Genomic DNA, 13640 nt, shown 5'->3' on the forward strand with positions numbered 1-13640 from the left:
ATAAACCGCCTGTGAAAAGTAATTTCCACAGGTGGTTCCTTACGTGGACCGCCTGTCGAAATGGAAATTACTTTTCACAGGCGGTCCTCGGCCGCACGGGGCCGCAGCCACTTTCTCAAGCGGTTTTTCCTACGAACCGCCTGTACAAATTAATCTTAGGTGTCTCGAAAAATAGATTTTGTAGTAGTGTGTCTTTGGTCTGGCAATGGAGGAAGAAGGGGCGGTAGAGGCCGAGGCAAAAAAAAAAGACATTGTATGGTGGAGCAAGACGCAAGAGCGACCACCATCATCTTTACCAATAACGGAGCGTGCAATGTCCCTGGGTCGCTTCGGCCATCATCATGCCCAAGGAGAAAGTACAAAGGGCAGTTCCAGACAGACGAACCACACTGCCGAGGGTAGAGACCAAGGAGAAAGGGTAGCTGGCACCGACGAGGATGTGGGGGCCTACGAGGGATGCCTCTAGGTCTAGGAGACGTGAAAGAGGGTGGAGAGGCCCCACAAAACCAACAAAAGGGGTTGGCGTTAAGAGCTTTTTCAAATAATAAAGCTGACTAATCGTTTTGTTCTAAATGTCTTTGTTTATCTGAACTGCTCGGACATCGATAGACAAAATGTTACATAGCAGTAAAAATTCATACATATATATTCGATTCAAGAAAAAAGGAGTTTCATACATATTCCATCTGAATCAATACACGACAGATCACGAAGCACTAGGGGAAACACCGTCGCCAATTCGCAAGCAATAACATGGACCCATGCACACGTGCTTTCGGACCCAACAGTTACGGTACAGTTACATGCAATACACATATATTATTATGCACTTCAGCCATGACGTGTCCTTTTTATGATATGGGACGGCCAAGGTAGGCTACGGCCGGGGATCTATAATTCCTTTGAGATCACGATGCTGCATCTGGTAGGGTGATCCACGAGGTACCGGCTTACTTGCGGACTGGTGTTCGGCCTTCATATGATGTATAATACAATTTAGATCGACAAAGATCAGTACTCCAGTCAGAGCCTAGTTAGCTAGCATTTTAGATACATATGTATAGGCACGTATGTATGTACGTACCCTCCACCGTCTTCTAGTGTTGCACTTCCAACGATCAGGGTGTTGAGCCGAAGCACGTCGTCGCTAACGTGCTTCAGCATCGCCGGGATATCTTCTCCTTCGTAGACCTTGACGGAAACAATGCTCTGTTCTCAAAATAGTACGTAATTGTTACAGTTTACCCCCTTTATTGATGCACGCTTTAGTACTAGACATACTTCCTGGCTGCATCACGAAGCAAAGTCAGGATTGTTTGCGTACCTTATAGTTCCACGTTGTGTCAATGACAGCATTCCAGTTCCCCTCCGGATAATGGTCCTTGAGATCCTCGATTTGATTGAATTTCTTATCTAGTAAATGTAAGAAATGAAACGTTGCCCTGGTTACAATTGGCGCAATGGTATCATTTCTGGGATGACTTAACATGCTAGCGTTTCTCAGATGGCGCCTTTAATTTCATCTTTGTCAATAAACATATACATTTCCTCACAAAAAAGTCAAAATAAAAAATTCCTAAAAATACAATAATTAAGATATCATATTTTATAATAAATATTTGGTACCTTGCAATTCAAAACATACAAAAATGGTACATAAAAGTGTATATGTTTGAAAATAGATGTCCAGATAATTATGGTGTCCATATATATGTATATATTAGAAATTAGAAATCTGACAAAATCAAAGTACTCAGATATATAAATTTGCCATTATAATTCAAAATATTTTGACACCTGTGTGTGTGCATTCGAAAATACAAAGTACTAAAATATACATGTAAATTGGCAATTAAAATTTCTAAAGAAGTATTATGTCCATAAAAGGTATTAAGTTATTACAATTAATCACAATTGAATTATTGTTTGAAATATGAGTTCATGGGGATCCACACGGGTTAACGATTAGTCATGTGTAAATTAAATGTTAAAAGTTGGCACCATCAAGTGTGCAATGCGTTCCTCGCGTCTGTTCGCACACAAAAATAGCTAAAAGGAAACCAGAAAACTACTTCCCAAATAATCACCAAAGATAGAAAACACCCCCATCCTTACAGTGCCATATGGGTTTGTAAGCATATTAACAAGAAAAAGCAACTACGTAACAATCAGCAGGATTCTGCACTGGAGACAATGCATGCTAATTATTTCGAGGGAGAAATTAAGACATTTGTCTTTCAGGAAGTGCTAGCCAGCAGAAATATAGTACTGGTCACGCTTGGACAATACGACAATAAGAAGTTTGAAACAAAAAGCTCCATGAACAACCAAGAGAAATAAAAAAAAAAAGATACATACGGACGACATAAAATGAGAGAGCGCAAAAGGTGGGGAGAGAGTGAGAAAATTACCATGAATCAGGTGCGGGTTGTTACCCGGTTTGATGTGAATGATGTAGATCTTGTCCTCCCTGTTGTTGAGCGTGGGCAGCAGATACTTGTCTGCCCAGTTCAGTGCCGTGAAGCCAGCCCTCGAGAAGTCGATGGCCAGCCCTATTGATTTCCCCATCTTAACGAACGTCGTCAGCGCTGTTTCGACTGGAACTATCCCTAGCTAGCACTGAACGATCTGCTCTTGCACCAAAATTGCACGCATATAAATAGATCGAGGGGGATTAGGGAAGCATCAGAGTTGGATCCCTCCCAAAAGCTAGTTAAAAGCTAGCTAGCCGCCCAAAGGAAGGTTGGATGGCTGGGACAGGTGCACTTTAGTTTGCTGTTGCTCATTCTCCCAGATTGTGAAAACAAACCTTGTTTACATGCATGCTGATCCACTAGGGAGATTCTTGAAGTATATATACGTAACGTACATATATGAGTAGACCAGAAAAGGGAAGGTGCACGCGTCAACTTGGAGTATTCAATCCAAGCGCTGTTCCTTTTTCATGCATAATGCTCGGTGGTAGCTAGGGAAACTTCCACTAACATGTGAACTACTACGATGTATTTTGCTACGTACTTCTCTTATTTGTTACACATAAAACTGTACACAGGAAAAACATAAAACTACACACTACAAAGCCGCAGGGCTCAATTTTGTATCAGTAAAACTGTACTGCAATTTGTTTCTAACTCGTTTACATCTTACATGACTACGAGGGTTACTGATCACTTGTACACCCTACGGAAGAGATGATGATGGTCCCAGGAGGAATGAATTCAGTCCACGGGTCAACAAAGAAAATTCGCTGAAAAGCGACACTGCAAGATACTAAACAAGTACAGTTGGCCTTTATTAGTTAGGAACCTTTTTCTTAAAAAAAAGAAATATGGATAGGCACCTTTTCTAATGTTGGCGATGAGATTTTAGTTATTAATATATTGTAATATAGGCTCGACCTTTTTTCTGGTTACCAGATATAAACCAACGAGAACCCATGGACACCGATAATCACTATTAAAAAATAATTTTTAGAGGTGGATGGTAACTTATTTACAGAGTTATTTAGCCACCCGTCTTTGGACGATTTTCACAGGAACAAAAGAGGTCGCCTGTGGAAACCAATCACTACAGGCGGTTCTTTAAGTGGACCGCATGTGAAAACCGATTGCTACATGCGGTTCCTTAAACGGACCGCCTGTGGAAACCGATTACTATAGGCGGTTCCTTAAGCGAATCACATGTGGTAGTCGGTTCTCAAATCGATATTTTTTTGCCTGAAAAAAGCGAAAAAAAATTTTGCACCTGAGGAACACCCGCAAGTCACAAGTCAAGCGATTTTTCACGCGAAATATGTACACGTGAGGTTTGTGGCACTCAAACCCGAGACCTCTCAGCTCGTGCGATACGTCGTTACCATCCCACTACGTAAGTACTAGTAATAACAATAGCATATGCACTCGTTTTGATCTCTTCTGTCTGAAACTTCAAACGATTATTTGGACATATAAATCACTTCAAATGAAGAAGTTTTCAACTACAAAGTTGTAGATCTCGACGAAGACTACAATTTTGATATAAAGTTTATCCCCATCTGACTTTGTATGAAAAAATTATAATTTTTTTAAGATAAACTATCATCCATTAACAGAGACAGTTCACATAAAAAACCGCATCTGAAAATGATATTCTATTATCAGAGCCGGTTCACATAAGAAACCACCTCTGAAAATGACTTTTACATAGATATTTCTTATGTGAACCATCTTTGATAATTATCCCATTACCAGAGGTGGTTCATATAAAGAACCACCTATGTAAAAAGTCAGTTGGTTCCTTATGTGAATTGACTGTGATAATCATCCTATTACCAAAGGCGGTTTATATAAGTAACCACCTCTAGAAATATCCTTTTATACAGGTGGTTTTTTATGTCACCCGCCTCTGAAAATCGTATATTACCGGAGGCGGTTCACGTAAGGAACCACCTCTAGAAATGATCCTTACACAGGTGGCTTCTTATATGTCGCCCGCCTCTGGAAATCATACATTGCGATTTGTCATATGAGCCGCTTGTGAAAAGGCACTCTGGGTGTCTAAAAAATAGTTTTTTTATAGTGAATAGTGGGCAATCCTCTCTTTATTTTACTTTTAGTTCGTAAAGATATACTTACTTGTCTACCACATTATATTTTTTTTGTCCATAATCTCAATTCATGGTACCGTTTTGGGTCACCAGACTGGTCACTACAAAGACTGCAATTCCTTAGCTACTGAAAACTTCCGGAATCTTCGTAGAAACTAAGGGTTCCAAGCCTCTCGAATCTTCATACCTGGAAATATATTCATATGTGCATCGTACACCCCAGCTTTTAACTAGTGGAAATATCAATAAAGTTGTATATGTAAATTGCTATATTTTACAAAACTATGTATCAGGAATAGTCGACGATAGGAAAACCTAAAAAACAGTAAGGATATCCTCGGCGACCAATTAAGTTGATGCACCACAAAAGCACGATTTACCGCAGCATGGCAACGGCTTGGCGATTGTTGTGCAGAGAATTAGATATTGTGAAACAAAACTCATCGGGTTCCCATTATGTGAATCTTTCATAACGAATTCCTTAACATCTAGGCTATTTTATGCACGTAGTCCTGGAATGTTTGGTTTCCTCGGTACCTCGTGATGTTACTAAGGCCAAGTACATAAGTAAAGTGGCCGACGAATAAGATTACAGTCATGAAAACTGATAATGACGGCATGCCTACAGAGAAGGTCTTGAAGAGGTTGTGGAAGCTCGTAGGACTTAATGTCGGGAGAGAGTGACTTTGATCATTCCGAAGTTCGATGACCTCAAAGTGGATCAAAAGAACGCATTGTTCAATGATGACGTCAATATGTTTCTGGAGTTCCCGAAGAACATGAAGATGAAGGGGTTCAAGGTAGCTATGAAAATGATCGCCAAACTTTAGAGAAGGCACAAGAGCAAGCTTGAAAATGAGTATATAGCGAAAGGGTTGGAGCCCTTGAGCAAGTACCCATATATGAAAAGAGAGGATTGAGAAGCTCTTGTGGCGTTAAAGAGCTCAGAGGTATTCGAAAAGAAGAGTTCAAAAAACAAGTGGTTTTGGGCAAAGAACAAGCAGAACCAGAACCTGGGCACAACCGGGTACGTGGGGAAAAGAGAGAAATGGCAGGCTGTGAGGAACCGTCCAAATAATATTCTAATTAATCACCAGGAGGATCATTATTCATAATTACAACCTCGATGATTAACTAGAATATCATCCCGGTAGTCCAGGCACGTGTTTTGTGCTCAAGATCGGAACACGTGCCTTCCCAATATGTACATCACAACAAAGCTTAAGAAAGAGCGAGTAATTAACATTATATTACAAGTTCTTAAGCATGCAACAAGTTATCATAATTTACAGCAAAAAAGGGCTAGGAGGAGACTAAAACCTGCTCAACTCCTAACCAACAAAAGAACTAAGCAGCGGAAGACTAAAAACTATACAACAAAAGGATATGGAGCCACATGCCCTTAGGCTCTATACCAGAACACTGAGTTCGGAGTAGAGTGTGCTACTCCTGCCCGCCACCCTGATCAGCAGGCACAAAGTAGCCAAATACCACCCCCTCCTCGCTGACCTATGAACCTGCATCAACTTAAGGGCAGCACCCTGAGTACGAAGGTACTCGCAAGTCTTACACAATATGGATATATAATATCCCGACTCCAAGGATTATGCATTGAGCTGTTAGCAAGAGTAGGCCACAAGGTTAAGTAAAACATATGCAGTAAGCAACCCAGACATATGTGTGAGCAACTAACTTAACCAACATATATGAAATTACTCTGCAACTACCAACTGATCATATGAAACTGAAACCACATTAGTATCAATGTATAACAAGTACCATCTCGAACACCTCCCACATATCCGAACCACAAACCACATATCCGAACCATACAACCTAACTAACCACGAGAACTCTACGACCGGGTGCAAATGAAACAATAGCATGCTCATGACCGAGAGCGCGGCAGTTCGAACTGTTTATACACCCTGCAGGGGGATACTCCTGGACCCACACGACACGAGGACCATACGGCTTGTGCCACCCGCTAAAGTGCACATAAGGGGGTACTCATGACAACCTTTTCCAACCAGCCCCAACCGTGTAGGGCATGCATCGCTCGGCGCGGTGATACTAGAACTACTCTTGGAGCAAACTAGTACCGCTTACGAGCCCGTCTGCTCACACCGTCGATGTTCACACCCACAAAGCCACAGCTGCGAAGGTATTTGGCTCGCCTTACCATTAGATCAGCATGTGATGAGTAAGGTAAGTGCTGAAGCCAACTACCCTGACGATCAGCCTTAAACGATGCAAGCGGCCTACGGTGTCCGGGTTCCCTTCCCAAACTACTCCCAGACTTTCCTTGAGGGCAGATGACACCCCTAACACCGCCCACATTTCGTCTCATACTCACCACTTAACCAACCAACATCATCGACCCAACATTGTAATCATTGTGAAGGTAATTAACCTACAACTCACAAACGATGGGACGTTCCACCGCTCGACTTCTCCCGAGGACCTATGCATTGCTAAGCATCTCGCATCACTTTTAAGCTAGACCTTAGCATGATTAAACCCAAGCTACAAGGATATGGATCAACAATACATCAAGGTAGAGATAATGCAATTCAACATAGGATCTACCCATCAAAACCCAACATTGACTTCCTATACATGCAAACCTATACATAAGCATAATTTATCAATATTTAGACTCCATTTAATATGACAAAGGTGCAATATGATAGATGCTTACCTTGCTGTTCAGGTGGCTACCCAAAATTTCCTTCGCTCTCTTGGAACACCGTGATGAGGACATCACTCCCTCGGATACATACAATGATCCTCCATTGAACTTTCAAGGTCCAATCACAAGAGCTCGCGCACGATAATTAAATTTAGAGGTGAGCTCGTTCCTAAGCAACTCTTTATATAATTTTGAGAATAGATTACTACCTAATAATTATGTGTTGCTTAGGAATCATGGAGAGGACAAGGAGACACATAAAGGAAGGCTTGGAGGCATGGAGGAGCAGCTAGGACGTCCAACAACAGCAGGAGGTCCAGTCCAACTCGAGTCCGAATCAGCCTCGACCTCCAGGACCAGCGAGCAGTAAAATGGACGCCCAGGACGCATCCAGACTCCGTTTTCAACGATTCACATATGGTTGGAAAGATAATTTCATAAGGAAACCAATGGCGTTGGTTTGAGTTCCAAATTCCTTCTGAGTCAACGGGAAACGTCGAAACAAGTCAGCGTCCAGAATCTGTCCCGGTGCTGCGTCACCGTTTTTGGTCCGTTGGGCCGTGTATCGTCGTTGAGCCCATTAGGGGGGCGTGACCAGGGGGTGTGACGACCCTAGACCCTTATTATCAGCCGCCGCCGCTCTCATTAGGGCGGGTTTTGCTTAGATTATTCTGTCAAGAACAGTTTCGCCGTTTCGTCGGTTTGTGAGACCCCAACTCGTGAGATTAATCATTCATCTGCAATTTGGTTGCAGTCTTCCTTGTTCTTGCTTGTGTTCTTCGATTCGCAGGCAAGGACTTTAGCCTTCTTGGCGAGGTCAACCGTGCAACGCCGGTTGATAACCAGAGGAGACGTGGTGCTGCGATTGCGGGGTTTCGGATCGTGTTGTTCGGAAGCCGGATCGACTTGTGTCTCGTTTCCACCAAATCGAGAGTTACCAGAACCTTTCGGAAGATCGGGAACCCTTGTTCATATTAAGTGGTATTCAGAGCTTCAGGTATACCGTCAGGTTCATATCTACCCTTAGTTTCGAGTGTTTTCGCCTTCGTTCCATAGTCCACTGCCATATCGTTTTTTTTTCCTGTCCTACAACCCTTCCGCGCCTTTAGCTTTTGCATATTTCAGTTTCAGAGTTCGTCGTGTTGAGTTTGTGTCCTGGTCAAGGTCTTGTTGCTGGTTAGGTCGTGTTAGAGTCCAGTTCGTGTGTTTTCCCCCACCGTTTCCATCAAATCCTAGCCTCCGTCGCATATTTTTCCCACTTTCTTCCCGTTTTGTCCTCTAATTCGGAGTCGTTTCTCAAATCGGGCATAACTTTCGCGTACGAACTCCGTTTTCAGAAAAGTTATAGAGTTTTTCGCATCGAAACGGCGTTTCGGATCCGTTCGTTCCCGGCTATGCCGGGTTCGGCGAAATCAGAATTCCCAAATTCGCCTCCGAAGTTTGAGTTTTCAATTTCCAAATATTTTTCTCATTTTCCGGCTGAACTTCAGAAAATTCTACAGGCCACGTCTTTCACTTGTTTAAGCTCAAATTTTCTGTGGTTCCCTCTTGTGTGCTCCTAAGTGAAAAAAAATATCAAAAAAATAAAAAGAAAAAGTCGAATTTTCCAAAAAAACAACGACAGCCCAAAAAAATAGAAAAAAGAGAGGGGCAAAAGAGGAACAATATCTAGAGGAGCACATAGAGAAGGGCAAAGTGAGCTATGTTAGCGTGTGCTGTTTAGTTCTTTGTTTCTGTTGCTCTTGCTATCCATCATACTTGTTTCTCCACCTTGTTTATCACACATACTTGGTACTTGCAACACTTTAGGCCAGCAACGAGAACAAGTACTTGGGACTATAATTCAGCATTACTATCTGTTTCTGATTTGTGTTCCACATATACATATTTGTTCTCTTTGTGTGCCTTCCAAGCTCCACAGATTCTTCTGGACAGCACTGGTTTGCATCCCTGCAATCGCTCGCACGCCTTCCAGGTATCCTTTGCTTTGCTGGTAAGAACCCTGGTAAGAGCTTGGTAAGGTGTCTACCTTTGCTGATCTTGATTGAGAGGCACCACTCCACCTTTGTAGTACGATTATTAGGGATAACCTTCACTGTTTGTTGTTGTGTTTGTTTCCACAATGTCAGTTGAAGGAGATAAAACGCCAAAGGACTTCAAGGAGTGTGTCAGCCAAGAGCAGCTACAAGCTGTTGTAGACAATGCTCAGAAGGAGATGAAGGAGACAGTCATCAAGGCTGTCACTGAAGCGATAATTGAGATGAAACTCGCAAACGCGGTTGAGCGGGTGGACAAACGGTTATCCGAGCTCACCGACAGGGTAAATGCGTTGGAAAACCGTCCTGTGCACAACGAAGATGTGAATAGAAGCAACACCGGTGATGAGTTGTATGATGACGATGTTAATGTTGATCCAGCGGCGACATTGCAAAACAGATTACGGCGTCGTCTTCGCACTAACACCACAGGTATGGGTGGCGTTCCACATCACCACCACCATCGAGGTATGTATAATCGAGCTCCTGAAGATCCTTATGCTAAGGTTAAATTTACTATACCTTCTTTTTCGGGACATTATGATGCTGAGGGATATCTTGATTGGGAGATGACAGTAGAGCAAAAATTTAGTGCCCACCAAGTACCTGAACAACATAGAGTTAGACAAGCCACTAGTGAGTTTAAAGATTTTGCTATTATTTGGTGGACTGGTTTAGCTGCAGATGGTGTCACACCTCGTACATGGGAAGAGCTTAAGGTTGCTATGCGTGATAGATTTGTTCCCCCATCTTATCATAGAGACCTGCGTAAGAAATTGATGCGCTTAGAACAAGGAGATAAATCTGTGCAGGATTATTATGGTGAGCTTCAAAAGGGCTTGATGCATTGTGGCATAGTAGAGGGAAACGAAGATTCTATTTGTCGATTTTATTCGGGTTTGAGACGTGAAATCCAGGATATTATTGATTATAAAGAATTTAACAATGTCAACCAGTTGTTTCAGTTTGCTATGCTTGCAGAGAAGGAGTTGCAGGGGAGTGAGCAGCAGGGCAAGTACAAGGCCAGCACCACATACACGCCGCGCACAGGACCATCCTTTGGGCTGTCCAAACCATCCACTTACAGGGCTCCCTCACCAGCGAGCAAGCAACAAGCAGCTACGGCACCAAATCCGGTCACTACACGACCTTCAGGCTCAGGTAAAAATTCTGTTTTGCAGGGACCTTCCAAGAGTGCTTCCTCTGTTGCATCAACGGGACGCACCTCTGGCATTCAGTGCCGTCGCTGCCATGGATTCGGTCATGTGCAGAAGGATTGCCCAAGTCAGCGGGCATACATTGCAACGGAAGATGGGTACATCAGCGCCTCTGACATTGAGGAAGAAGAAGAAGAAGAACCAGTTGTTGATGAGAGCAACGAAATCTTGGGTAGTGATGACACAGCGACCTATAGGAGCATCATTGTGCAGCGGGCGCTCAGCACAAAGGTACAACAACCAGAGAAGCTGCAACGCCATAACTTGTTCCAGATTTTCTTCGTCATCCAAAATCGGCGAGCACGTGTCATCATCGATGGAGGTAGTTGTAATAATTTGGTGAGTTCAGATTTGGTTAAGAAGCTTGGCTTGACCACACGCCAACACCCCCATCCATATAACCTTCAGTGGTTTAATGATGCTGGAAAAGCTAAGGTAACACAAACTTGCAGAGTTTCTTTTTCCATTGGTTCCTATGCTGATTATGTTGACTGTGATGTGGTACCTATGGAAGCTTGCTCACTTTTATTGGGTCGACCTTGGGAATTTGATAATGATGCTATACACCATGGTAGAAGTAATACATATACTTTTATGCATAAAGGAAAGAAAATTACTTTGGTTCCTATGACCCCTGCTGAAATTGTACAAGCTGATAAAGAACGAGCTGCTAATTTGCGTGATACTAAATCTGAAAATCAGCAAGTTGCTAATTCTCTTTACCCACCTAAAAAGGATAAGTCTGCACCTAGTTCTAAGGTAGAGGGCATAAAATTGAAGGGTGGTGTTATGCTTGCACTAAAAAGTGACCTTGCTGAAATTTCTAATAATGATATTTGCTACACCTTGGTTTGCAAACGAGTTTTGTATTCGCTTGATGATGTTATTAGTTCGATACCTCCTGCTGCCACTAACCTTTTGCAGGAGTATGAGGATGTTTTCCCAGCTGAGATACCCCCGGGACTGCCACCTATGAGAGGGATAGAGCATCAAATCGATTTGATCCCGGGAGCAACATTGCCAAATCGTGCTGCGTATCGAACCAATCCCGAGGAGACTAAGGAAATTCAGCGGCAAGTCCAAGAGCTTTTGGACCGCGGGTATGTACGTGAGAGCCTTAGTCCTTGTGCTGTTCCTGTGATTTTGGTTCCTAAGAAAGATGGTACTTGGCGTATGTGTGTTGATTGTAGAGCCATCAATAACATTACTATTCGATATCGCCATCCTATTCCTATACTTGATGATATGCTTGATGAGTTGTGTGGCTCTGTAATTTTTACAAAGATCGACTTGCGTAGTGGTTACCACCAAATTAGAATGAAACTTGGAGATGAATGGAAAACAGCTTTCAAAACTAAATTCGAATTATATGAGTGGTTAGTAATGCCTTTTGGTTTAACTAATGCACCTAGCACTTTCATGCGTTTGATGAATGAGGTTTTAAGAGCTTTTATTGGACGATTTGTGGTGGTTTACTTTGATGACATATTAATTTATAGCAAGTCTTTGGATGAACATATGGATCACTTACGTGCTGTTTTTAATGCTTTACGTGATGCACGTTTATTTGGTAACCTTGAGAAGTGCATCTTTTGCACGGATCGAGTCTCTTTTCTTGGCTATGTTATTACTCCACAGGGAATTGAGGTGGATGAGATGAAAATTGAAGCCATAAAGAGTTGGCCGGTGCCCCAAACTATCAAACAGGTGAGAAGTTTTCTTGGACTTGCAGGTTTTTATCGACGTTTCGTGAAGGATTTCAGCGCCATTGCTGCCCCCTTACACGAGTTGACAAAGAAAGGTGTGGTATTCCATTGGGGTAAGGCACAAGAGGAGTCCTTTGACACTTTGAAGGACAAGCTTACGCACGCGCCATTGCTGCAACTTCCAAATTTTGGTAAGACCTTTGAGCTAGAATGTGATGCTAGTGGAGTTGGCATTGGAGGTGTTTTGATGCAAGAAGGTAAGCCCGTTGCATACTTTAGCGAAAAATTGCATGGCCCTGTTCTTAATTACTCTACGTATGATAAGGAATTGTATGCACTTGTATGTTCTTTAGAGACATGGCGTCATTATTTGTGGCCTAAAGAATTTGTTATACATTCAGATCATGAATCGCTTAAGTATCTTCGTTCTCAAAATAATCTGAATCGTAGACATGCTAAGTGGGTTGAATTTATTGAATCTTTTCCTTATGTTATCAAACACAAGAAAGGGAAGGATAATATAATTGCTGATGCTTTGTCTAGACGATATGCTTTGTTGTCCCAACTTGATTATAGAATTTTTGGACTTGACTCAATAAAAGAACAATATGTGCTTGACCCTGATTTTAAAGATGTATTGCTGAACTGTAAAGAGGGACGTACATGGAACAAGTTTGTGATCAATGATGGATTTGTGTTTAGAGCTAACCGTCTATGCATTCCAGTTGGTTCCGTTCGTCTTTTGTTGTTGCAGGAAGCACATGGAGGAGGATTGATGGGACATTTTGGTGCTAAGAAGACGGAGGATATGTTGGCCACACATTTCTTTTGGCCAAAGATGAGGAGAGATGTTGAGCGGTTCGTGGCACGCTGTACCACATGTCAAAAGGCTAAGTCTCGCTTGAATCCACATGGTTTGTATATGCCTCTTCCTGTTCCTTCTATTCCTTGGGCAGATATTTCGATGGACTTTGTTTTGGGATTGCCTAGGACTAAGAGGGGGAAGGATAGCATTTTTGTTGTTGTGGATCGTTTTTCTAAGATGGCACATTTTATACCTTGTCATAAAAGTGATGATGCCGTTTATATTGCTGACCTCTTTTTCAAAGAGATTGTTCGCTTGCATGGTATGCCTTCTACTATTGTTTCAGATCGCGACGCTAAATTTTTGAGTCACTTTTGGCGCACTCTATGGAATAAGTTGGGTACAAAACTATTGTTTTCTACTACTTGCCACCCACAAACTGATGGCCAAACGGAGGTAGTGAACCGCACTTTGGGTACCATGTTGAGAGCTATTTTGAAGAAAAATTTGAAGATGTGGGAAGAATGTTTGCCCCACGTGGAGTTTGCTTATAATCGGGCAACACATTCTACCACCAAGGTAAGTCCTTTTCAGGTAGT

At 42.4% G+C, this 13640-nt stretch overlaps 1 protein-coding gene across 1 annotated transcript; it reads right to left on the reverse strand.

Annotated features, from left to right (window-relative positions):
• Positions 1 to 891: 891 nt before the first annotated feature.
• On the reverse strand, positions 892 to 2568 carry LOC133925484 (uncharacterized). The gene is made up of 4 exons (XM_062371399.1): positions 2412 to 2568; positions 1325 to 1413; positions 1085 to 1209; positions 892 to 973 (listed from the first exon to the last, which is right to left on the reverse strand). Exons 1-4 carry the CDS (start codon positions 2566 to 2568, stop codon positions 892 to 894), a joined length of 453 nt encoding a protein of 150 aa, XP_062227383.1.
• Between the last annotated feature and the right edge of the window lie 11072 nt (positions 2569 to 13640).

Source organism: Phragmites australis, chromosome 7, assembly GCF_958298935.1.
Source record: "Phragmites australis chromosome 7, lpPhrAust1.1, whole genome shotgun sequence".
Taxonomy (NCBI): Eukaryota; Viridiplantae; Streptophyta; class Magnoliopsida; order Poales; family Poaceae; genus Phragmites; species Phragmites australis.

What these genes read in the sequence shown, in the direction of transcription:
- LOC133925484 (XM_062371399.1), bottom strand. Translation starts at nt 2,568, where the DNA reads ATGGGGAAATCAATAGGGCTGGCCATCGACTTCTCGAGGGCTGGCTTC. An exon ending in CAACCCGCACCTGATTCATG is followed by an intron (nt 1,414 to 2,411) that starts GTAATTTTCTCA and finishes TACATTTACTAG; the next exon opens with ATAAGAAATTCAATCAAATC. An exon ending in ACACTAGAAGACGGTGGAGG is followed by an intron (nt 974 to 1,084) that starts GTACGTACATAC and finishes CATCATATGAAG; the next exon opens with GCCGAACACCAGTCCGCAAG.